The sequence below is a fragment of the Salmo trutta genome, chromosome 10 (assembly GCF_901001165.1).
Source record: "Salmo trutta chromosome 10, fSalTru1.1, whole genome shotgun sequence".
NCBI lineage: Eukaryota > Metazoa > Chordata > Actinopteri > Salmoniformes > Salmonidae > Salmo > Salmo trutta.
In genome coordinates this window covers 19,942,603-19,968,468 of record NC_042966.1, presented here as the reverse complement: position 1 = coordinate 19,968,468, position 25,866 = coordinate 19,942,603, and the positions used below count along the sequence as shown (strand labels likewise).

The following is a 25,866-nucleotide window of genomic DNA, read 5'->3' as shown; positions in this document are numbered from 1 at the left end:
CATCTGATGAAGATCATCAAAGGTTAGTGCTGCATTTAGCTGTGGTTTGGATTTATGTGACATTATATGCTAGCTTGAAAAATGGGTGTTTGATTATTTCTGGCTGGGTTCTCTGCTGACATAATCTAATGTTTTGCTTTCGTTGTAAAGCCTTTTTGAAATCGGACAGTGTGGTTAGATAAAGGAGAGTCTTGTCTTTAAAATGGTGTAAAATAGTCATATGTTTGAAAAATGGAAGTTTTTGTATTTTTGAGGAATTTCTCATTCGCGCCACGCCCATCATTGGCTATTGGAGCAGGTGTTCCGCTAGCGGAACGTCTAGATGTAAGAGGTTACCAAGCCGCCATGCCGGTTTAGCTCACTAGGGCACATTCCTCTACCATTTCTTTGTAACGATACCTACTGTTTTGTATGCCTTTCGGTGAATTATTTAGTTTAGTAAATAAATTATTTTAAGACAATTGATGCATGGATGACTCATAGTGAAGACTTGGTTTGTGCAGATAACCAACAATTTACGGCGTTTGGAATGAGACTGGCGTGAGGTAAACTAACATATCATTAATCAGAGGACTCATGGATTAGATATTATAATATCTGAAAGTTATATTAGGAAAATTATAACTTTGTAATCTGAATATTTTCCTTGGTGCCCCGACCTTCTAGTTAATTACAGTTACACGATTAATCAGTTTAATCGCGTAATAATAATTACAGAGAGTTATTTGATAAACATGTCTTCAAGTTAATGATGCCAAAGACACGACAGCATCATGAGGAAGGAAAATTATGTGGATATATTGAAGCAACATTTCAAGACATCAGTCAGGAAGTTAAAGCTTGTTCGCAAATGGGTCTTCCAAATGGACAATGACCCCAAGCATACTCCCAGAGTTGTGGCAAAATGGCTTAAGGACAACAAAGTCAAGGTATTGGTGTGGGCGTCCCAAGCCCTGACCTCAATCCTATAGAAAATTTGTGGGCACAACTGAAAAAGTGTGTGAGAGCAAGGAGGCCTACAAACCTGACTCAGTTACACCAGCTCTGTCAGGAGGAATGGGCCAAAATTCACCCAACTTATTGTGGGACGCTTGTGGAAGGCTACCCGAAACGTTTGACCCAAGTTAAACAATTTTAAAGGCAATGCTAGCAAATACTGCAATTCATGACGTTAATATATTCTGGCAACTAGTCCAGCACTCTGTTTATTTGTACAATGAAATAACACAGAGAGGGGAAGAAAGTTAGAGGGTGAACGACAGATGAGTGCTGCTTATATTTGAAGCACGTAGCGAAGTTAATGAAGTACTTAAGGTCAATCGCTAAGACAGACTGTCTCTGACAGTTTTACCAGTTGTTCTCTCTCACACTGAGCAGTTTAGGATCATGACAGAAGCAGAGCTGTATACAGAATACAAGGGGGTCTACCTCCCCACACAGCTACACCCTCAGGAGAGCCTGAAATACTATGAGGAGTTTACTTTTCGTCACGACGACATTCTCATTGTCACATATCCTAAGTCAGGTAAGTTGCTTTTATTAATTTACAACTATAGACTATTGGTAGACAATTGCACAGATTGAGTGGATAATACATGAACTGCTGCAACACACACTGTGATAGTGAACACTAAATAGTTGTCAAGCCTACTGTTGCATTTATAAGGCACATGCCTGAGTGACTGCACATCACAAAGAGGTCTGTCTGTACTTGTGGGCTAAAGCTATGATACTGTAGCAATCCTACCCTCAGTATATACATTGCATTCGGAAAGTATTCAGACCCCTTTACTTTTTGCACATTTTTACGTTAGGGCCTTATTCTAAAATTGATTGAATTAATATTTTTCTATATCAATATCAATCTACACATAATAACCCATAATGACAAAGCGAAAACACTTTTTTGATTTTTTTTCAAATGTATTAAAAATAAAAAACATATACCTAATTTACATAAGTATTCAGACCCTTTGCTATGAGACTCGAAATTGAGCTCAGGTGCATCCTGTTTCCATTGATCATCCTTGAGATGTTTCTACAACTTGATTGGAGTCAATTGATTGGACATGATTTGGAAAAGCACACACCTGTCAATATAAGGTCCCACGGTTGACAGTGTATGTCAGAGCAAAAACTAAGGAATTGTCCGTAGAGCTCTGAGACAGGATTACACAGATCTGGGGAAGTGTACCAATTAATGTCTGCAGCATTGAAGGTCCCCAAGAACACAGTGGCCTCCATCATTCTTAAATGGAAGAAGTTTGGAACCACGAAGGCTCTTCCTAGAGCTGACTGTCCGGCCAAACTGAGCAACCGGGGCAGAAGGGCCTTGGTCAGGGAGTAGACCAAGAACCCAATGGTCACTCTGACAGAGCTCCAGAGTTCCTCTGTGGAAATGGGAGAACCTTCCAGAAGGACAACCATCTCTGCAGCACTCTACCAATCAGGCCTTTATGGTAGAGTGGCCAGACGGAAGCCACTCCTCAGTAAAAGACACATGACAGCCCACTTGGAGTTTGCCAAAATGCACCTAAAGACTCTCAGACCATGAGAAACAAGATTCTCTGGTCTGATGAAATCAAGATTGAACTCTTTGGCCTGAATGCCAAGTGACGCGTCTGGAAGAAATCTGGCACCATCCCTACGGTGAAGCATGGTGGTAGTGGCAGCATCACGCTGTGGGGATGTTTTTCAGCGGCAGGGACTGGGAGACTAGTCAGGATCGAGGGAAATATGAATAGAGCAAAGTACAGAGATCCTTGATGAAAACCTGCTCCAGAGCGCTCAGGACCTCAAACTGGGGCCAAGGTACACCTTCCAACAGGACAACAACCCTAAGTACACACCCAAGACAATGCAGGAGTGGCTTCGGGACAAGTCTCTGAATGTCCTTGAGTGGCCCAGCCAGAGCCCGGACTTGAACCTCATCAATCATCTCTTGAGCGACACTCCCCATCCAACCTGACAGAGCTTGAGAGGATCTCCAGAGAAGAATGGGAGAAACTCCCCAAATACAGGTGTGCCAAGCTTGTAGCGTCATACCGAAGAAGACTCAAGTCTTTAATTGATGCCAAAGGTGCGTCAAAAAGTACTAAGTAAAGGGCCTGAATACTTATGTAAATGTGATATTCTATAAATTAGTAACAAAATGTGGAAAAAGTCAAGAGGTCTGAATACTTTCCGATTTCACTGTATATGACCATTTCCAGGACTGCAGTTAGCATGCCTTCCTTTGGGAGTACAGACTTGCTGGTTCATTCCCTGCCAGAGCTTATTTTGGGTATGTCAATGAAGCTCAAACATCTGCTTTTCCACTCCACCTGTCTTTACCACTGTCTTTCTCTGTCTCCCACTCCCCCCAGGTACAACATGGATGCAGGAGATTGTTCCCCTGGTACAGAGTGGAGGGGACCTGACCCCGGTGCTGACGGTCCCAAACTGGGACAGGGTTCCTTGGCTAGAAGAGCATAGGGCCTGTGTCCTCAATCTGGAGCAGAGGGCATCACCACGCCTGTTTTCTACCCACTACCACTACAACATGATGCCCGCCTCCTTCTTCACTGTCAAGCCTAAGGTATTGCACTGTAGATACGTGTAGATCAGCTCCTGTAGTGGAGCTGGTTTGGTGAACTATGCTTGCTTTAGCTTTAGGCTTTAACACAATGGGCTAACACGATCATAGGTCACATTGATGACCTGGGTTTAATATCCAGTTGATCACATTACTCATCATGTCAAGAGAATGTAGTCTGTCACTACACTACATCGAATGTTACAATTCTAAGGCTGATTGCGCACATTGTGCACTATTAGAATAATACACAATGGCCTTGGGTAATGAATGGTTGACCAGAGAGATTCCTCATCTCCAGGTCATCTATGTGATGAGAAACCCTAAAGATGTGTTCACATCCTCCTATCACTTCTACGGCATGGCCTCCTTCCTGGTCAAACCTGGCACTCAGGACCAATTCCTGCAGAAGTTCATCAATGGAAAAGGTTTAGTATTCTTTCTTATTTTCCAACTATTACAGACATTTTGATAATATCAGTTTCATGCTTTTAGAATCAGAAAAGGCTTAGTGATCTATGATTTTCTGATTGACAGATTTATTTGTGTCCCGGTGACCTACTCTACTGTATAAAGCAGACTTGGCTCTAGAATCTATGGGCTCAAATATCCAATATGAAAGAACAGGAGCAATTTAGCAAAAGAGCAATGTTCAAGGCCAGCATATTTATTACCCTGGAATTATCATTAACAACTGATGATGTACTGTTTAGTCTCCTTCCTTTGAATAATTGATGCTACCTCTGTTATTTACAATTCATTCACTTATCTTCTGGCCTATCAAGTATTGATAGAGCATTTGTAGTTGTCTTTTTTTGTAATAGCTTTGATGATGCGTTTGTGGCTCCCCCCCCCCCCCCCCCCCCCCCCCCAGTGATGTTTGGTTCGTGGTTTGACCACGTGATAGGCTGGTTGAATGCTAAGGACCAGGACCGCACCATGTACATCTCCTATGAAGAGATGATATTTGTGAGTATCGTATGCTCAGTCAATACCCTAACAAAAGGACTTACACTTGAACGTGATGATTGCATATGATAACATCTCTTCCTTTATACAGAGTTAGAGATGAGTGTGTTTGATGTTAGGGATGTACTGTATAGACCACCATGTTTTTACCCCCACAATTTGTTTAAAAAATGTTTTATCTGCTGTGGTTACTCCCAACACAACTTAGTCAGATTCAGTCAAGAACACACATGGATATATTTCATTGTAGTCCTCCAGCGTTATTGATATAAAATCATGTGACCCCCCAGGATCTGAGGGATTCTGTGTCAAAGATCTCCCAATTCATGGAGAAGTCTCTGGACTCTGAGGTAATAGAGAAGATAACAGACCATTGTATGTTCAAGAACATGAAACAGAACAAGATGTCCAACTACTCCCTGGTCCCCAATGAGTTTATGGACCATAATAAATCAGAGTTCCTTAGGAAAGGTACCCACATATCTTTATCAATGAAAATATCTTTGAACAGACTATTTGGAAATGATAGGCCGTCTGTAACAGTCCAATGTGTTAATGTGACTATGTTTCTGCAGGAATCGCTGGAGATTGGAAGAACCAATTCACTGTGGCCCAGGCAGAATACTTTGATGCAGTTTACAAAAAACAAATGAAGGACATCAAATACAAATTTGTGTGGGATTGAACAGACCATATTTTTTTCCTCCATTCATTATCATAAATCACATAATCCCAATATAACCGTTGCTATAAAAACAAATGATTCAAGACATAAAATGCATATGATAGAACTGCTGTTGGATTGACATGTTGTATCATTAAACATACTAGGCCTATGTCTCAGTCACTGAATGTCTGTCTATATTGTCAATAATATATTATCAATCAGGTATTCTGATGTAATATTCATATATTGTCATACAAGAGTCAAAAACCAATGATAAATCATTGGTCAAAACGTTCACTGATACCAGAGTAGAATACATTTTATTTGATATCTCCTTCCCAATAGGTGGCGACACAACATTTCAATACAGTCCCGGTGTATTACCATCGATAAATAATGTCATCTAGCCACGTAAACATTGTAGCCAAGGAACCAGAGTAAATTTAAAACCAAGTGCAGCAGCTCGCCTTTCTGAGTTTTGTCAGTAACTTTTACGGATAATTGCAGATTATTTACGGTGTGAAATTATTTGTGTATAAATGCAAGATGCGCCAGAAGTGTCTTAACCAGGCAGCCAGGTAGGTGGCTATCGTTAGCAGGGGTGTATTCATTTAACCAATTCTGTAGCAAAACGTTTCTTAAACGGAAGCAAATGTAACGAAACGGGGCGGGACCTACCTAAATTTGTCCAATGGAAACTGTCGTTTTATTGCGAAACGTTTGGCAACTGGTGGAATGAATACACCCCTGGTACTCACTGGGTGCGGGACGTTAGCTAACGAACATTAGTTAGCTAGTGATAAACGGCACTATGTACAATTAATAAGCTAGATAATGTGGCTTTGGAGGCGAACGTAGGTAAATCATTTGAAAAGGGCGAGTAGATAACTGACTAGCTAGCTAATCTTGCACTCCATCCCAGCCGTGAAGCACGGGGGTGGCAGCATCATGTTGTGGGGGTGCTTTGCTGCAGGAGGGACTGGCGCACTTCACAAAACAGATGGCATTGTCATGACGTTGCCCTCTTTGGGTACAGCGAGCACAGTTGACCCCCTCCCCCTGCACCTCCCCCTGCACTTCTTCACCATCTCCCTCTGTCTCCTACACCCAGGCTGCTGTGGTCAGAAGGGGTCGTAAATTCCTAAGAAAATGTCCCACCTCATGGCCACAGTATAAAGAGACAGAGTGTTTTCATGGAGAAACAAAGGATTCTTCCACCTCACAGAATTGGAGAACCGAATAACATTTATGTTCTGGAGAAGGTATAAACGATCAGTGAAGAATCCAGCTATGAACTGGTCCGTTTGGTACAATTTTGTGAAACTCATAAGAGACAATATGGCCATATTACCATAATAATGTTTATATACTAGCCTCAGCTATGAGACTTACATCTAAATGGTTGTAGAAAATGAATGAATAAGGATAGAACAGTTTGTGATATTGTGCAATGTGATTTTAGACTGTTAATGAAGGAAACTACAATTCTCTTTGGAGTCTTAACTAAGTCATCGGCATGCCCCCAGGGACACAGACAGGACCTGGCGTCATGTGACACCCTTTTCTACGCTCAGTATATAAACCCCCACCCAGGGTTTCTTTCCCCAGACCAGGCCTCCACTCTATTACGAGTTGGCTAATAGGTTTGACCATGCATCCCTCTACTGAACTTTAACCATACCACGTGTTTAAACTATTAGACTATCAATACAGAATAAGAACAAGTCTTTGATATTAATTACTAGTCTGCAGCTAGGAATTCGGTATCATTGAACGCGACAACCGCCGGAAACATCCATTCTATAACAACATGAACGAATGTCGCTTTGAAAGATCCATTCTAACCAAGAGAGAGAGAGCGAGAGAGAGAGAGAACTCTCCAACAGAACGACCTTTCCAACAAAGATCCTGACGACACACTGAGCGTAAATATATATATTGATTGCAATTGTTCCCGAATGAGTGAGCGTTCATGTGCAAAGGATTAGCATTTCAATTGTTAATATTTATCAACTCTGTAGTGTCTTCTCAGCTGACCCCCACCCCCCTTTTGTTTAACCTGTTATGGCTAGGGGGCAGTATTTTCACGGGCCGGATAAAAAATGTACCCGATTTAATCTGATTATTACTCCTGCTTAGAAACTAGAATATGCATATAATTATTGGCTTTGGATAGAAAACACCCTAAAGTTTCTAAAACTGTTTGAATGGTGTCTGTGAGTATAACAGAACTCATATGACAGGCAAAAACCTGAGAAGATTCCAAACAGGAAGTACCCTCTCTGACCATTCCTTGAGCTTCTTGGCTCTGTTTATTGAAAACTTAGGATCTTTGCTGTAACGTGACACTTCCTACGACTCCCATAGGCTCCCAGAACCCGGGAAAAAGCTGAATGATGTAATTCCAGCCGCTGGCTGAAAAACATTAGCGCCTTTGGTAAGTGCTCTATTAGGGGACCATCAGACTGAGGCTCGTGCACGAGGGGATCCCATGTTTTTACTTTCGCTCTCTTTGAACGTAAACACGCTTTCCCGGTCGGAATATTATCTATTTTTTTACGAGAAAAATGGCATAAAAATGGATTTTAAACAGCGGTTGACATGCTTCGAAGTACGGTAATGGAATATTTAGATTTTCTTTTGTCACAAAACAAGTCGGGCGCGTAACCCTTATTTACCCTTTCGTATAGTGTCTTGAACGCACAAACAAAACGCCGCTATTTGGATATAACTATGGATTATTTGGGACCAAACCAACATTTGTTATTGAAGTAGAAGTCCTGGGAGTGCATTCTGACGAAGAACAGCAAAGGTAATAACATTTTTCTTATAGTAAATCTGACTTTGGTGAGTGCTAAACTTGGTGGGTGTGTAAATAGCTAGCCCTGTGATGCCGGGCTATCTACTTAGAATATTGCAAAATGTGCTTTCACCGAAAAGCTATTTTAAAATCGGACATAGCGAGTGCATAGAGGAGTTCTGTATCTATAATTCTTAAAATAATTGTTATGTTTTTTTGTGAACGTTTATCGTGAGTAATTTAGTAAATTCACCGGAAGTGGGGTATGCTAGTTCTGAACGTCACATGCTAATGTAAAAAGCTGGTTTTTGATATAAATATGAACTTGATTGAACAAAACATGCATGTATTGTATAACATAATGTCCTAGGGGTGTCATCTGATGAAGATCATCAAAGGTTAGTGCTGCATTTAGCTGTGGTTTGGATTTATGTGACATTATATGCTAGCTTGAAAAATGGGTGTTTGATTATTTCTGGCTGGGTTCTCTGCTGACATAATCTAATGTTTTGCTTTCGTTGTAAAGCCTTTTTGAAATCGGACAGTGTGGTTAGATAAAGGAGAGTCTTGTCTTTAAAATGGTGTAAAATAGTCATATGTTTGAAAAATGGAAGTTTTTGTATTTTTGAGGAATTTCTCATTCGCGCCACGCCCATCATTGGCTATTGGAGCAGGTGTTCCGCTAGCGGAACGTCTAGATGTAAGAGGTTACCAAGCCGCCATGCCGGTTTAGCTCACTAGGGCACATTCCTCTACCATTTCTTTGTAACGATACCTACTGTTTTGTATGCCTTTCGGTGAATTATTTAGTTTAGTAAATAAATTATTTTAAGACAATTGATGCATGGATGACTCATAGTGAAGACTTGGTTTGTGCAGATAACCAACAATTTACGGCGTTTGGAATGAGACTGGCGTGAGGTAAACTAACATATCATTAATCAGAGGACTCATGGATTAGATATTATAATATCTGAAAGTTATATTAGGAAAATTATAACTTTGTAATCTGAATATTTTCCTTGGTGCCCCGACCTTCTAGTTAATTACAGTTACACGATTAATCAGTTTAATCGCGTAATAATAATTACAGAGAGTTATTTGATAAACATGTCTTCAAGTTAATGATGCCAAAGACACGACAGCATCATGAGGAAGGAAAATTATGTGGATATATTGAAGCAACATTTCAAGACATCAGTCAGGAAGTTAAAGCTTGTTCGCAAATGGGTCTTCCAAATGGACAATGACCCCAAGCATACTCCCAGAGTTGTGGCAAAATGGCTTAAGGACAACAAAGTCAAGGTATTGGTGTGGGCGTCCCAAGCCCTGACCTCAATCCTATAGAAAATTTGTGGGCACAACTGAAAAAGTGTGTGAGAGCAAGGAGGCCTACAAACCTGACTCAGTTACACCAGCTCTGTCAGGAGGAATGGGCCAAAATTCACCCAACTTATTGTGGGACGCTTGTGGAAGGCTACCCGAAACGTTTGACCCAAGTTAAACAATTTTAAAGGCAATGCTAGCAAATACTGCAATTCATGACGTTAATATATTCTGGCAACTAGTCCAGCACTCTGTTTATTTGTACAATGAAATAACACAGAGAGGGGAAGAAAGTTAGAGGGTGAACGACAGATGAGTGCTGCTTATATTTGAAGCACGTAGCGAAGTTAATGAAGTACTTAAGGTCAATCGCTAAGACAGACTGTCTCTGACAGTTTTACCAGTTGTTCTCTCTCACACTGAGCAGTTTAGGATCATGACAGAAGCAGAGCTGTATACAGAATACAAGGGGGTCTACCTCCCCACACAGCTACACCCTCAGGAGAGCCTGAAATACTATGAGGAGTTTATTTTTCGTCACGACGACATTCTCATTGTCACATATCCTAAGTCAGGTAAGTTGCTTTTATTAATTTACAACTATAGACTATTGGTAGACAATTGCACAGATTGAGTGGATAATACATGAACTGCTGCAACACACACTGTGATAGTGAACACTAAATAGTTGTCAAGCCTACTGTTGCATTTATAAGGCACATGCCTGAGTGACTGCACATCACAAAGAGGTCTGTCTGTACTTGTGGGCTAAAGCTATGATACTGTAGCAATCCTACCCTCAGTATATACATTGCATTCGGAAAGTATTCAGACCCCTTTACTTTTTGCACATTTTTACGTTAGGGCCTTATTCTAAAATTGATTGAATTAATATTTTTCTATATCAATATCAATCTACACATAATACCCCATAATGACAAAGCGAAAACACTTTTTTGATTTTTTTTCAAATGTATTAAAAATAAAAAACATATACCTAATTTACATAAGTATTCAGACCCTTTGCTATGAGACTCGAAATTGAGCTCAGGTGCATCCTGTTTCCATTGATCATCCTTGAGATGTTTCTACAACTTGATTGGAGTCAATTGATTGGACATGATTTGGAAAAGCACACACCTGTCAATATAAGGTCCCACGGTTGACAGTGTATGTCAGGGCAAAAACTAAGGAATTGTCCGTAGAGCTCTGAGACAGGATTGCACAGATCTGGGGAAGTGTACCAATTAATGTCTGCAGCATTGAAGGTCCCCAAGAACACAGTGGCCTCCATCATTCTTAAATGGAAGAAGTTTGGAACCACGAAGGCTCTTCCTAGAGCTGACTGTCCGGCCAAACTGAGCAACCGGGGCAGAAGGGCCTTGGTCAGGGAGTAGACCAAGAACCCAATGGTCACTCTGACAGAGCTCCAGAGTTCCTCTGTGGAAATGGGAGAACCTTCCAGAAGGACAACCATCTCTGCAGCACTCTACCAATCAGGCCTTTATGGTAGAGTGGCCAGACGGAAGCCACTCCTCAGTAAAAGACACATGACAGCCCACTTGGAGTTTGCCAAAATGCACCTAAAGACTCTCAGACCATGAGAAACAAGATTCTCTGGTCTGATGAAATCAAGATTGAACTCTTTGGCCTGAATGCCAAGTGACGCGTCTGGAAGAAATCTGGCACCATCCCTACGGTGAAGCATGGTGGTAGTGGCAGCATCACGCTGTGGGGATGTTTTTCAGCGGCAGGGACTGGGAGACTAGTCAGGATCGAGGGAAATATGAATAGAGCAAAGTACAGAGATCCTTGATGAAAACCTGCTCCAGAGCGCTCAGGACCTCAAACTGGGGCCAAGGTACACCTTCCAACAGGACAACAACCCTAAGTACACACCCAAGACAATGCAGGAGTGGCTTCGGGACAAGTCTCTGAATGTCCTTGAGTGGCCCAGCCAGAGCCCGGACTTGAACCTCATCAATCATCTCTTGAGCGACACTCCCCATCCAACCTGACAGAGCTTGAGAGGATCTCCAGAGAAGAATGGGAGAAACTCCCCAAATACAGGTGTGCCAAGCTTGTAGCGTCATACCGAAGAAGACTCAAGTCTTTAATTGATGCCAAAGGTGCGTCAAAAAGTACTAAGTAAAGGGCCTGAATACTTATGTAAATGTGATATTCTATAAATTAGTAACAAAATGTGGAAAAAGTCAAGAGGTCTGAATACTTTCCGATTTCACTGTATATGACCATTTCCAGGACTGCAGTTAGCATGCCTTCCTTTGGGAGTACAGACTTGCTGGTTCATTCCCTGCCAGAGCTTATTTTGGGTATGTCAATGAAGCTCAAACATCTGCTTTTCCACTCCACCTGTCTTTACCACTGTCTTTCTCTGTCTCCCACTCCCCCCAGGTACAACATGGATGCAGGAGATTGTTCCCCTGGTACAGAGTGGAGGGGACCTGACCCCGGTGCTGACGGTCCCAAACTGGGACAGGGTTCCTTGGCTAGAAGAGCATAGGGCCTGTGTCCTCAATCTGGAGCAGAGGGCATCACCACGCCTGTTTTCTACCCACTACCACTACAACATGATGCCCGCCTCCTTCTTCACTGTCAAGCCTAAGGTATTGCACTGTAGATACGTGTAGATCAGCTCCTGTAGTGGAGCTGGTTTGGTGAACTATGCTTGCTTTAGCTTTAGGCTTTAACACAATGGGCTAACACGATCATAGGTCACATTGATGACCTGGGTTTAATATCCAGTTGATCACATTACTCATCATGTCAAGAGAATGTAGTCTGTCACTACACTACATCGAATGTTACAATTCTAAGGCTGATTGCGCACATTGTGCACTATTAGAATAATACACAATGGCCTTGGGTAATGAATGGTTGACCAGAGAGATTCCTCATCTCCAGGTCATCTATGTGATGAGAAACCCTAAAGATGTGTTCACATCCTCCTATCACTTCTACGGCATGGCCTCCTTCCTGGTCAAACCTGGCACTCAGGACCAATTCCTGCAGAAGTTCATCAATGGAAAAGGTTTAGTATTCTTTCTTATTTTCCAACTATTACAGACATTTTGATAATATCAGTTTCATGCTTTTAGAATCAGAAAAGGCTTAGTGATCTATGATTTTCTGATTGACAGATTTATTTGTGTCCCGGTGACCTACTCTACTGTATAAAGCAGACTTGGCTCTAGAATCTATGGGCTCAAATATCCAATATGAAAGAACAGGAGCAATTTAGCAAAAGAGCAATGTTCAAGGCCAGCATATTTATTACCCTGGAATTATCATTAACAACTGATGATGTACTGTTTAGTCTCCTTCCTTTGAATAATTGATGCTACCTCTGTTATTTACAATTCATTCACTTATCTTCTGGCCTATCAAGTATTGATAGAGCATTTGTAGTTGTCTTTTTTTGTAATAGCTTTGATGATGCGTTTGTGGCTCCCCCCCCCCCCCGATGTTTGGTTCGTGGTTTGACCACGTGATAGGCTGGTTGAATGCTAAGGACCAGGACCGCACCATGTACATCTCCTATGAAGAGATGATATTTGTGAGTATCGTATGCTCAGTCAATACCCTAACAAAAGGACTTACACTTGAACGTGATGATTGCATATGATAACATCTCTTCCTTTATACAGAGTTAGAGATGAGTGTGTTTGATGTTAGGGATGTACTGTATAGACCACCATGTTTTTACCCCCACAATTTGTTTAAAAAATGTTTTATCTGCTGTGGTTACTCCCAACACAACTTAGTCAGATTCAGTCAAGAACACACATGGATATATTTCATTGTAGTCCTCCAGCGTTATTGATATAAAATCATGTGACCCCCAGGATCTGAGGGATTCTGTGTCAAAGATCTCCCAATTCATGGAGAAGTCTCTGGACTCTGAGGTAATAGAGAAGATAACAGACCATTGTATGTTCAAGAACATGAAACAGAACAAGATGTCCAACTACTCCCTGGTCCCCAATGAGTTTATGGACCATAATAAATCAGAGTTCCTTAGGAAAGGTACCCACATATCTTTATCAATGAAAATATCTTTGAACAGACTATTTGGAAATGATAGGCCGTCTGTAACAGTCCAATGTGTTAATGTGACTATGTTTCTGCAGGAATCACTGGAGATTGGAAGAACCAATTCACTGTGGCCCAGGCAGAATACTTTGATGCAGTTTACAAAAAACAAATGAAGGACATCAAATACAAATTTGTGTGGGATTGAACAGACCATATTTTTTTCCTCCATTCATTATCATAAATCACATAATCCCAATATAACCGTTGCTATAAAAACAAATGATTCAAGACATAAAATGCATATGATAGAACTGCTGTTGGATTGACATGTTGTATCATTAAACATACTAGGCCTATGTCTCAGTCACTGAATGTCTGTCTATATTGTCAATAATATATTATCAATCAGGTATTCTGATGTAATATTCATATATTGTCATACAAGAGTCAAAAACCAATGATAAATCATTGGTCAAAACGTTCACTGATACCAGAGTAGAATACATTTTATTTGATATCTCCTTCCCAATAGGTGGCGACACAACATTTCAATACAGTCCCGGTGTATTACCATCGATAAATAATGTCATCTAGCCACGTAAACATTGTAGCCAAGGAACCAGAGTAAATTTAAAACCAAGTGCAGCAGCTCGCCTTTCTGAGTTTTGTCAGTAACTTTTACGGATAATTGCAGATTATTTACGGTGTGAAATTATTTGTGTATAAATGCAAGATGCGCCAGAAGTGTCTTAACCAGGCAGCCAGGTAGGTGGCTATCGTTAGCAGGGGTGTATTCATTTAACCAATTCTGTAGCAAAACGTTTCTTAAACGGAAGCAAATGTAACGAAACGGGGCGGGACCTACCTAAATTTGTCCAATGGAAACTGTCGTTTTATTGCGAAACGTTTGGCAACTGGTGGAATGAATACACCCCTGGTACTCACTGGGTGCGGGACGTTAGCTAACGAACATTAGTTAGCTAGTGATAAACGCCACTATGTACAATTAATAAGCTAGATAATGTGGCTTTGGAGGCGAACGTAGGTAAATCATTTGAAAAGGGCGAGTAGATAACTGACTAGCTAGCTAATCTTGTTCAAAGACAGTGTACTAGTTAGAGCCAGGTATCAACGTCGCACCGGCACGTGGGCACTTGTAGCTAGCTACCTACTTTTTTTTTATCAGACTTCAATCCCGTTTTGACATGTTTGCAGCAACATCGAGTTTTGCTTTGTCGTTTTCTGCAGCAACATCAAGCTAGCTAAACAAAATTCCATTGTTGTAATAGAATATTTTTAGTTGTATGTTTTATATCATCATGTGCCATTCCCTAGGACCAATGATGAGTCACTGTGCTCCAAGAAGTTATTTACCTGACAGGCCTTGACAGCACACAGGAACATCAGACCCAGGTACTGCATGAAACAGAGGGAGCCCAAAAGTGCACAGCTACTGCTTTGAAAATCACACACTAACCTCACAGTGTGCCTATTTGTATTACATGAAGCTAGCTACATGTGTTTACTTGATGCCAGTCAAATAGACTAAACATTTCCTCTTGAAAGCAGACTGATATGGAGGAAACCAAGGGAGAGCTGGTGCATCTGTGTATGGACTATCCTGAGGGTCTCTCCATATTAAAGATTCACAACCTTTACCTGAAGGCCTACAACAAGCCTCTGGATCTGGGATGCTCAAACAGGCAAGGAGAACTTCTAATATAGGCCAGTGAAGGGCAACTGGTCCGAGGGGTGTACTGTACACACCAATAGTCAACTTCTCATGGGTTAAATCAGTGTTATGAGTTGAGCTGGTATGAAAGCCTGTACACCAGGGATCATCAACTAGATTCAGCAGCAGGACAATTGTTTTATTGAGTGGATGGTCAGGTGGCCAGAACGTAATTACAAATAATGTATAGACTAAGTTGACCGCACGAAGCCCAACACATAATATTTTCCTAAAACATAATCATTTCAAACCTTGCTTACGTTTGTATGCAATCACATACAGTTGAAGTCGGAAGTTTACATACACTTAGGTTGGAGTCATTAAAATTTGTTTTTCAACCACTTCACAAATTTCTTGTTAAACTATAGTTTTGGCAAGTCGGTTAAGACATCTACTTTGTGCATGACACAAGTCATTTTTCCAACAATTGTTTACAGACAGATTATTTAACTTATAATTCACTGTATCACAATTCCAGTGGGTCAGAAGTTTACCTACACTAACTTGACTGTGCCTTTAAACAGCTTGGAAAATTCCCGAAAAGGATGTCATGGCTTTAGAAGCTTTTGATAGGCTAATTGACATCATTTTAGTTAATTTGAGGTGTACCTGTGGATGTATTTCAAGGCCTATCTTCAAACTCAGTGCCTCTTTGCTTGACATGGGAAAGTCAAAAGAAATCAGCCAACACCTCAGAAAAAAAAATAGACCTCCAAAAGTCTGGTTCATACTTGGGAGCAATTTCCACATGCCTGACGGTACCACGTTCATCTGTACAAACAATAGCACGCAAATGTAAACACCATGGAACCACTCAGCTGTTATACCGCTCAGGTAGGAGACGCATTCTGTCTCCTAGAGATTAATATACTTTGGTGCGAAAAGTGCAAATCAATCCCAGAACAACAGCAAATGACCGTGTGAAGATGCTGGAGGAAACAGGTTCCAAAGTATCTATATCCAGAGTAAAACGAGTCCTATATCGACATAACCTGTAAGGCCGCTCAGCAAGGAAGATGCCACTGCTCCAAAACCGCCATAAAAGCCCCAGACTACGGTTTGCAACTGCACATAGGGACAAAGATCATACTTTTTGGAGAAATGTCCTCTGGTCTGATGAAACAAAAATAGAACTGTTTGGCCATAATGAACATTGTTATGTATGGAGGAAAAAGGGGGAGGCTTGCAAGCCAAAGAACACCATCCCAACCGTGAAGCACGGGGGTGGCAGCATCATGTTGTGGGGGTGCTTTGCTGCAGGAGGGACTGGTGCACTTCACAAAACAGATGGCGTCATGAGGGAGGAAAATTACGTGGATATATTTAAGCAACATTTCAAGACATCAGTCAGGAAGTTAAAGCTTGGTCGCAAATGGGTCTTCCAAATGGACAATGACCCCAAGCATACTTCCAAAGTTGTGGCAAAATGGCTTAAGGATGACAAAGTCATGGTATTGGAGTGGCCATCCCCAGCCCTGACCTCAATCCTATAGAAAATTTATGGGCAGAACTGAAAAAGCGTGTGCGAGCAAGGAGGCCTATAAACCTGACTCAGTTACACCAGCTCTGTCAGGAGGAATGGGCCAAAATTCACCCAAGCTTGTGAAAGGCTACCCAAAACGTTTGACATAAGTTAAACAATTTTAAAGACAATGCTACCAAATACTAATTTAGTGTGTAAACTTCTGACTCACTGGGAATGTGATGAAAGAAATAAAAGCTGAAATAAACCTTTCTCTCTACTATTATTCTGCCATTTCACATTCTTAAAATAATGTGGTGATCGTAACTGACCTAAGACAGGGAATTTGTACTAGGATTAAATGTCAGGAATTGTGAAAATCTGAGTTTAAATGTATTTGGCTAAGGTGTATGTAAACTTCTGACTTCAACTGTGTATCTCTATTATGTTTGGGAATACTTTAACATATTTCCTAAAATTAAAATAACTTGGAGCTGATTTGCTAGTGTATTTACTGTCTTTTATGTCCTCCCCCTCAGAAAAATCACCCGCGGGCCAAATTTGACCTGCAGGCCGCAAGTTGGGGAACCCCCAAGGCCTAGTACAGGGTTCCCAAACTCGGGAACCCAAGGGGTGCACATTTTGTTTTTTTTCCCTAGCACTACACAGCTGATTTAAAGTAATCAACTAATCATCAAGCTTTGATTATTTGAATCAGCTGTGTAGTGTTAGGGCAGAAAACAAAATGTGCACCCCTTGATCTCCAGAGGCCCGAGTTTGGGAAACGCTGGCCTATTGCCCAGCTATCCTAGCAGTTGACATTGCAGGTGACAGTGTACTGATGTATAGTGTACAGATGATTATTGATTGCTCATTAACATTTTTTTTTTCTACCTGTATTTGTTGTCTCTTTGTATTTGTATAATGATAATAATAATAAAATCATTATCATATCCCTACTCTACATTGTTACTATGGTAAATGTTCTCTCATAGAGTAGGTATCGGTGAAGTACAAACGTTCTAATCCTATCTTATTTCATTCTAGGTTGTTGGCACTAGAGACACTGCTGAAGACCATGCCTGACCAGCTCCACTTCTCCTCTACTGGAGGACTCACTGTATGGCCTGTCATGTCTCGTCTACAGACAACCACCTCATCATCTTCCTCATCATTAGCATCATCGTCAGCAGCAGCTATAGAACGTCCCACTGCACCTGGATGCTCAGCACAGGATATCAGCAAAGGTAAGAAGTTGAGGAACCCACTGATCTGTATATGAGTGGATAAGTGAAAACATGGATTCCGCCGTCTGACTTACACCAATCCAACCCTCAGATCTGTAGGCAGATGTTGTATTTTCAAAACAAGGAGACCTTTGATCTTGCCTAATGTGTTGATTTGTCTTCCTCTCCAGCTGTGTGCCTGAACAGGCTCAGAAGAGAGGTGCTGCTCATGCTCTGTGCCTTCCCTGGTGGTGTGGAGGTGCCTAAGCTGTGTGCCTGCTACAAGCAGATGTACGGCAGGCAGCTGACCCTCGGAGAATATGGGCTGGCAGGCCTCCAAGAGCTGTTTGCTGCCCTGGGGGACCAGGTGTGTGTGGAGAGACAGGACAAGATGAACTTGGTTAGGCTGAGCAGTCCTGGCGACCAGATGGAATACACACAGCCACAGCAGGGGCCTGTACGGGAGAGGAGAGGGAGGAGAGAGGAAGAAGAAAAAAAAGAAGAGAGGGATGTAAACGAAAGCCCGTCAGGAGCTCTGCTCAGGAAGACAGGTGAGGCTTTCTGTTGTTATATTTAGTGTTGAATTGACTGTAGGGCTGGGCGAATGTATGTTTTAGAGCAATATTCCAAATGCCTGTTTCTCAAAAATCCTTACATTTTTCTAAAATTATGAATGTATGTCTGCTTTTTCTCATGTTGTTGTTTTGGTCTCGTCGTCTTCTGTCCTGTGTGCACATTCCCATTTACAAATGCATACAGTACCAGTCAAAAGTTTGGACACATCTACTCATTTCAGAGTTTTTCTTTATTTTTACTATTTTCTACTATTTTCTACATTGTTGAATAATAGTGAAGACATCAAACTATGAAATAACACATATGGAATCATGTAGTAACCAAAAATGTGTTAAAATAAATATATTTATTTATTTCAGATTCTTCTAAGTAGCCACCCTTTGCCTTGATGACAGCTTTGCACACACAATTTATTTCATTCTTAATGCGTTTGAGCCATTCAGTTGTGTTGTGACAAGGTAGGGGTGGTATACAGAAGATAGCTCTATTTGGTAAAAGACCAAGTCCATATTATGGCAAAAACAGCTCAAGTAAGCAAAGAGAAATGACAGTCCATCATTACTTTAAGACATGAAGGTCAGTCAATCCGGAAAATGCCAAGAACTCTGAAAGTTTCTTCAAGTGCAGTCGTAAAAACCATCAAGCGCTATGATGGAACTGGCTCTCATGAGGACCGCCACAGGAAAGGAAGACCCTTGAGTTACCTCTGCTGCAGAATATAAGTTCATTAGAGTTACCAGCCTCAGACATTGCAGCCCAAATAAATGCTTCACAGAGTTCAAGTAACAGGCACATGTCAACATCAACTGTTCAGAGGAGACTGCGTGAATCAGGCCTTCATGGTCGAATTGCTGCAAAGAAACCACTACTAAAGGACATCAATAAGAAAAAGACACTTGCTTGGGTCAAGAAACACGAGCAATGGACATTAAGCTGGTGGAAATCTGTCCTTTGGTATGATGAGTCCAAATTGAAATTTCTGGTTCCAACCGCCGTGTCTTTGTGAGACGCGGAGTAGGTGAACGGATGATCTACGCATGTGTGGTTCCCACCGTGAAGCATGGAGGAGGTGTTGGGGTGCTTTGCTGGTGACACTGTCAGTGATTTATTTAGAATTCAAGGCACACTTAACCAGCATGGCTACCACAGCATTGTGCAGCGATACGCCATCCCATCTGATTTGGGCTTTGTGGTATTATCATTTGTTTTTCAACAGGACAATGACCCAAAACACACCCCCGGCTGTGTAAGGGCAATTTAACCAAGAAGGAGAGTGATGGAGTGCTGCATCAGATGACCTGGCCTCCCCAATCACCAGACCTCAACCCGATTGAGATGGTTTGGGATGAGTTGGACCGCAGAGTGAAGGAAAAGCAGCCAACAAGTGCTCAGCATATGTGGGAACTCCTTCAAGACTGTTGGAAAAGCATTCCAGGTGACTACCTCATGAAGCTGGTTGAGAGAATGCAAAGCTGTCATCAAGGCAAAGGGTGGCTACTTTAAAGAATATAAAACATATTTTGATTTGTTTAACACATTTTTGGTTATTACGTAATTCCATATGTGTTATTTAATAGTTTTGATGTCTTCTATTATTCTACAATGTAGAAAATAGTTAAAATAAAAATGTCAGCTTCTCATTGCGCACAGAGCAGACACTACTAAAAAGGGAGTATCAATGAACATTGATTCTAGAAAATGAATGCTCAGTTTGTCATTGCGGTACTAGGTCCCAGTAGCAGCATTTTAGCCAAATACTGTTATACATTTTTTTACATTTTAGTCATTTAGCAGACGCTCTTATCCAGAGCGACTTACAGTAGTGAATGCATACATTTCATTTCATTTCATGCATTTTTTGTACTGGCCCCCAGTGGGAATCGAACCCACAACCCTGGCGTTGCACACACCATGCTGGCGTTGCAAACACCATGCTCTACCAACTGAGCCACAGGGAAGACTACACATACTATCTGTGTAGTCTGTTTTGTAAATGTGCAATAAGCATAAAACACAATTATATAAGGAATTGGCAACTTTGTTCTCTCTCATTCCTAGAAATAAGGTAGGGAACCTGATTTCAACATCTGAACAAAGTGGACAGGCTAGCATGCTGTTCAAACATTTGGAGATGGACAGAAGTGTTAAGTTCATGTTTTAAGTATCCCTATATTTGTTATTACGGTGCTATCACTCTGTTATTAGTGCTCCTACGCAGGAGTCTCGTTGTTGATGAACCTGGCCTGAGTGGAATGGCAACCGTGTATTGCGCTAATACGGTTGCGTAAGCGTTGTTAAACTGGAACCTTGTCAATGTGTCATTTTGAGTTAACAAGGAGGGTGTGTTCATAACAATTCAACTGATCTACCTTGTTAGCTAACAAAGAGATCAAAGTTGGCTAGACTTGAAATATAGCCTAAAGATTAGCTAGCTGGCTACTCAATAGCATGTGGGCTTGTGCTTGAGAGATTTATGAGACTTGTGTTTAATTTTCTATAATGCCTGCTACAATAAGTTAGTCATTATTAGTGAATGTGCATTATGCATGGTTCTGGTTAAATGTGTAACAGAAAGGGCATTCCATACGCAAACTTGAAAGCCAGATCAGTGATTATGGCAAAAAAGCAGGTTGAACTATTTTGGGCTTATACTGTATTTAGCCTAAGTATAATTTCACAAGCCCTGAATTCATTAGATTATTGATAACTGTTTGAAATGCAGTGTATTTGACATTTAATTGTACAACAAAGCTTATTTAGAGAACATTTAAAACATATATATGCATACATATATTTACATATATATCTCGTGAATCGCCCATAGATGGCCATAATGCTCTTGAGCAATGTTCCCTCTAAGCTGTGCATCCTGCTCCCCCTGGACTGCCTCACAGAAAAAATATCAGCCTGCGCAGAGAAGTATGAGGTTGAACTTGACTCAAAATTGTAGAGTTTTTCCCCTTAGTTAACACTATCAACGTTTCCCTCTACTGTAGGAATTGTGATCGAATCAACGCAATATTAGCCACTTTCGATGCAAGGTACTGAAACAAAACAAACTATGCAAGACTTAGTTTTGCATACTAACTGTGCAAGAGATTTTATTGTAGGCAGAATGCATCGGAGTAGAATCCTGTTGCATTGACCGGCACGACTCAGGCCCGTACTCTACACAGACGGGTGCGCCATATCCAATCAGAGCTGAATTAGGCCTATATGCAAATAGACCATTGCCATAATGGATTTGTGCCATTCACTTTCAGCTGGACTGTGTTTTCAGCATGAGCGGTCGTGAGTAGATGCGTTTGTGTTGAGATGCCATGTGCCATGTGTGCACATTTGTTCTTATCTTTTGCTAGATAGTGAGTTATTAGTCCAGTTATAGATACTTTGTAATCAGCAATGGGTGAGGGATTGCTTCTTACAAGAGCACAAAACGTTTACATTTCTATCTTTTGAAAAGCAAGTCAGTAAAAAGCAAAAAAAAAATTGTCTTAAAGGGCAGTGTTGTATTTTTAGGCAGGCTTGAATAAGCTAAGTAGCCAATAGGCTGAGGGTAGCATCATTTGTCTGATTCTCTGTAATAATAGTATGGGAATAATAATGCATTTTATTTTTTTGCATCGAACAACAGAACATTTTCAGTCCCCTATCGTAGAAATGCTATAGGAAGAGAGACTGCAGATTATTTCAAACAACAACTTTATTATAAGATTTGCAAAAATGAAGAAATCAACCATCCACTCAACAGTGCATTGTTGAAAGCCCAACGAACAGAGTTGTCTCGCTCCTTTTATAGAAAGTACATCCTTTTATCTTTGTGACTGTTAGCAGATGTACAGAAACAGGGAACAGATTTGTAAAAAGTAATTTAGCTCGTCTGTGTAGATCAAGATAGCTGATACTGCCACCATTCTCTGTTCCTCCCTACACTTCCCACATAGCTAAGTTCCTGCCGATCATCAACACAGGAGGTCACGCTCTGCGGTCGCACCCAAGCGGCTCATATTTTGACCTTTTATTTAACTAGGCAAGTCAGTTAAAAACAAATTCTTATTTACAATGATGGCCCGGATGGTGCTGGGCCAATTGTGGCTGGATGTGATGCAGCCTGGATTTGAACCAGGCTGCATCACATTAGACCACTGCGCCACTCGGGAGCCCAATTAAACAGTATAGTATGTAATGAATATTAATTTCCTCCACTTATTTTCCCTTTTCAGACTAGTCTCAACCTAATAGGAAATGACTTACAAGCATTTTCATCAAACAAGAATTAACATGAGGGGAATTGAGGGAAAAGGAAAGACTTTCTTACACTTAGTGCTATTGTAAATGACCTCTGTTGTTATTGAGTTTAAAACCTTCACATAGTGCAATTCATTCTCAGAAGGGGGAAAGGAACATATAAATTTAAACTTCATTTAAACATCACCACACACAAGGCAATCGCTTTGTTGAGACTGTCGATATTGCTACAGGGTCACCATGACGGTAGGCCCTTAACTCTACCTTGAGAGTGCCGTAATTTCCGGACTATTAAGCGCACCTGAATATAAGCCGCACCCACTGAATTTAATTTAATTTTTAATTTTTTTACATAAATAAGCCGCACATGTCTATAAGCCGCAGGTGCCTACTGGTACATTGAAACAAATTAACATTACACAGGCTTTAACGAAACACGGCTTGTAACAAAAATAAATAGGCTTTAACGGAACACGGCTTGTAACAAAAAAGACAAAATTAGCAGTAAGCTTTAGTTGTCTTTTTTGCACTGAGTCAATTCCTAACACTGCTGTTTCCAACGTCTTATCATCGACTCATTAAGACCAAGCTCCCGTGCATCAGCTCTGTTTCCTTTTCCAACAGCCAGATCAATCGCCTTCAACTTGAAAGCTGCATCATATGCATTTCTCCATGTCTTTGCCATGATGAGGGTGACAAAATGACTACCGTAATCAGAATGATGGGAAGTTTGAGAGCGCTCGATTTAATCTAAACAGTAAACAAAAACGTTGTTTGACCTTAACCCGTTCGGCAATTTCATTGGTCTAATGAAAGCTTCATGCCGCCAAAAAACTGAGCACGTCACAGAATGTGTTTTTATTTTTTTATTTTTTTTTATTTGAAAGCGGGAAAAATCCATATATTAGCTGCGTCATTGTTTAAGCCGCGAGGTTCAAAGCCTGAGAAAAAAGTTGCTGCTTATAGTCCGGAATTTACGTTACCATTTACAAAACCACCACTGTGAGCATGGCCTATGGACATGCTGCACCATTAACTCAATGTTTTACCTTGGTGTTATGGATTATCATCATCTTAATCAGACATGTAATCACACATAGGAAATAAATCAGGTAAATAGGGTTCTGAGGTGTCTCCTTCAGGGGTTAGTAATGGCATGGTAAGAATAGTCTCAACGGCTTTGCTGCACAATTTCTTACAAGTTACAATAAGCATTATAAATCAACCGATGAAATATTGTAGCTCCCATAACACCAAATAATGACTGAACCCATCCAAACAGATTTCAATCGTTGTCTGGTTGGTGTTCTTTGCGAGATCATCGCTAAGCTTTTTCAGATGTTCCACTACAATAGTCAAGTTACCCTTACCCTGGGGTATGAATGTACAGCGATGGTCACTTATCATTTGGCACACTCTTATGCAAACATTCTGTCTCAAAAACATGCCCTATATGTACTTAGTCTCCGGCTACAAATACATTTGCGCTTAAATCATTCTAACCCATAACACGTTAGTCACTACTGCTAGTCCACTTATAAACATACTAAAACATGCTCAAGTCAATTGTACTGTATCATCCAGAAAGCCATATGTATTGATGCACTTTAACATTTGAATTCTGATAACATGCTTAAACAAAACCTCTACCATCGATGTTTTACAATCAAATTTAGAATTACAGACTTCAGTGCTCCACATTGTCTATCACGCAAATTCAAGACCCTCAACTTAGCACAGACCAAAACAGTTAGAATGTACATTTACAAACAGGAGACTGTCGTGTCTTTGGGTACCATTAAACGGAAGATATGTTTATCAATTAGCTCCCTGTAATTATTATCACGCGACTAAACTGATTAATCGTTTAATTGTAATTACCTAGGAGATCGGGGCACCAAGGAGAATATTCAGATTACAAAGCTATAATTTTCCTAATATAACTTTCCTGTACTATAATATTCTATTATAGCATAGGCCGATTATCTTCTAGTTTCAATGGTGTATTTTACCTCGCGTCAAGTCTCATTCCCAAACGTCGTAAATTGTTGTATCTGCACGAACACAGTCTTTACTAAAATCATCCATACATCAATTGTCTTAAAATCATTTATTTACTACACTAAGTAATTAACAGAAAACATACAAACAGTAATTATCGTCACAAAGGATTGGTATAGTAATGTGCCCTAATGGCTAACAAGCATGGCTGGTCTGTTAGACAATGGGTCATAAACGGTAAGCTGAGAAGTTAAACAGAGTTCATTAATATTGACAATTGAAGGCTCACTCATTCGGGAACAATTGCAATCAATATATATTTACGCTCATGTGTCGTCGGGATTCTTGTTGGAGAGTTTTGTTCTGATGGGGAGTTCTGTCCGCGTTCTCTCTCTCTCTCGGTTAGAATGGATCTTTCAGAGCGACATTCATTAATGTCGTCATAGAATGGATGTTGTTGGTCTTCGCGTTCGATGATATAATTTACTTAGCTGCAGACTAATAATTAATATCAAAGACTTGTTCTTATTCTGTCGATATCGATAGTCTAAAAGTTAACCACGTGGTATGGTTCACTTTCAGTAGAGTACTTGGATGATAAAACCTACTGGCCCACTTCTCGCAATGGAGTGGAGGCCTGGTCTGTAGAAATGTAAATCAGGGGGTGTTTTATAGTGCCCATAGAACAGGCTTGTCAAATGATGCCTGGTCCTGTATGTGTCCCTGGGGGCGTGCCTATGACTGAGTTAGAATTGTATTTCTGTAACCAAGTCTATCACATTAACATCAGTACATAGCATCTCAATGTATTACAAATAACTTTATCCTTATTAATACATTTTATACAACCATTATGATGCCAGTCTCATCGCTGAGGCTATTATGTAAACAGTTTTATGGTAATATGGCTATATTGTCTCTCTATGAAACATGTGATAGTAGATTCTCCTCTTGGAATTTTTACAACCCTGGGTTGGGGGGAAGGTAGGTTGGGTGATGGTACAAAGGGGAGGGGGTCAACTGTCCTTCCTGTACCCAAAGAGGCCAACGTCATGACAGGACTATATATATATATATATATATATATATACATACATACACAGTTGAAGTCGGAAGTTTACATACACCTTAGCCAAATACATTTAAACTCAGTTTTTCACAATTCCTGACATTTCATCTGAGTAAAAATTCCCTGTCTTAGGTCAGTTAGGATCACCACTTTATTTTAA

The 25,866-nt window shown here is 40.7% G+C and overlaps 3 protein-coding genes across 9 annotated transcripts in view; all 3 read left to right on the top strand.

Moving 5' to 3' along the window:
* The first annotated feature begins 1,130 nt into the window (after positions 1-1,130).
* Positions 1,131-5,391, top strand: LOC115201291 (sulfotransferase family cytosolic 2B member 1). The gene is made up of 6 exons (XM_029764801.1): positions 1,131-1,525; positions 3,366-3,577; positions 3,876-4,002; positions 4,449-4,543; positions 4,834-5,014; positions 5,119-5,391. Exons 1-6 carry the CDS (start codon positions 1,387-1,389, stop codon positions 5,226-5,228), a joined length of 864 nt encoding a protein of 287 aa, XP_029620661.1. The 5' UTR covers positions 1,131-1,386; the 3' UTR covers positions 5,229-5,391.
* A 4,089-nt stretch (positions 5,392-9,480) lies between these two features.
* LOC115201290 (sulfotransferase family cytosolic 2B member 1-like) lies at positions 9,481-13,760 on the top strand. Of its 2 annotated transcripts, none has more exons than XM_029764800.1 (6): positions 9,481-9,911; positions 11,752-11,963; positions 12,262-12,385; positions 12,816-12,913; positions 13,203-13,383; positions 13,488-13,760. In XM_029764800.1, the coding sequence occupies exons 1-6, from the start codon at positions 9,773-9,775 to the stop codon at positions 13,595-13,597; spliced, it is 864 nt and encodes a 287-aa protein (XP_029620660.1). In that variant the 5' UTR covers positions 9,481-9,772; the 3' UTR covers positions 13,598-13,760. The 2 variants fall into 2 exon arrangements, with proteins under 2 accessions (XP_029620660.1, XP_029620658.1); XM_029764798.1 differs by having other exon boundaries at positions 9,482-9,911; positions 12,262-12,388; positions 12,852-12,913.
* A 190-nt stretch (positions 13,761-13,950) lies between these two features.
* Positions 13,951-25,866, top strand: part of wu:fj29h11 (protein NO VEIN) — a 68,037-nt gene continuing 56,121 nt past the window's right edge. For 2 of the 6 annotated variants that reach the window (XM_029764793.1, XM_029764788.1), the window contains exons 1-5: positions 13,955-14,157; positions 14,728-14,805; positions 14,962-15,095; positions 17,634-17,833; positions 18,004-18,363. In XM_029764793.1, coding sequence (XP_029620653.1) covers positions 14,968-15,095; positions 17,634-17,833; positions 18,004-18,363 — 688 coding nt within the window. In that variant the 5' untranslated portion in view covers positions 13,955-14,157; positions 14,728-14,805; positions 14,962-14,967. Of the gene's footprint in view, positions 14,158-14,322; positions 14,806-14,958; positions 15,096-17,633; positions 17,834-18,003; positions 18,364-25,866 lie in introns of those variants that run through there. The other 4 variants (XM_029764795.1, XM_029764791.1, XM_029764790.1 and 1 more) reach the window with 4 other exon arrangements.

Excerpts from the sequence above, each read along its gene's own strand:
- LOC115201291 (XM_029764801.1), top strand. The coding sequence starts at position 1,387 with ATGACAGAAGCAGAGCTGTATACAGAATACAAGGGGGTCTACCTCCCC. Across the intron at positions 4,003-4,448 it reads GAAGTTCATCAATGGAAAAG|TGATGTTTGGTTCGTGGTTT; the intron begins GTTTAGTATTCT and ends CCCCCCCCCCAG. Across the intron at positions 4,544-4,833 it reads CCTATGAAGAGATGATATTT|GATCTGAGGGATTCTGTGTC; the intron begins GTGAGTATCGTA and ends GTGACCCCCCAG.
- LOC115201290 (XM_029764800.1), top strand. The coding sequence starts at position 9,773 with ATGACAGAAGCAGAGCTGTATACAGAATACAAGGGGGTCTACCTCCCC. Across the intron at positions 11,964-12,261 it reads TCTTCACTGTCAAGCCTAAG|GTCATCTATGTGATGAGAAA; the intron begins GTATTGCACTGT and ends CCTCATCTCCAG. Across the intron at positions 12,386-12,815 it reads GCAGAAGTTCATCAATGGAA|CCCCGATGTTTGGTTCGTGG; the intron begins AAGGTTTAGTAT and ends GCTCCCCCCCCC.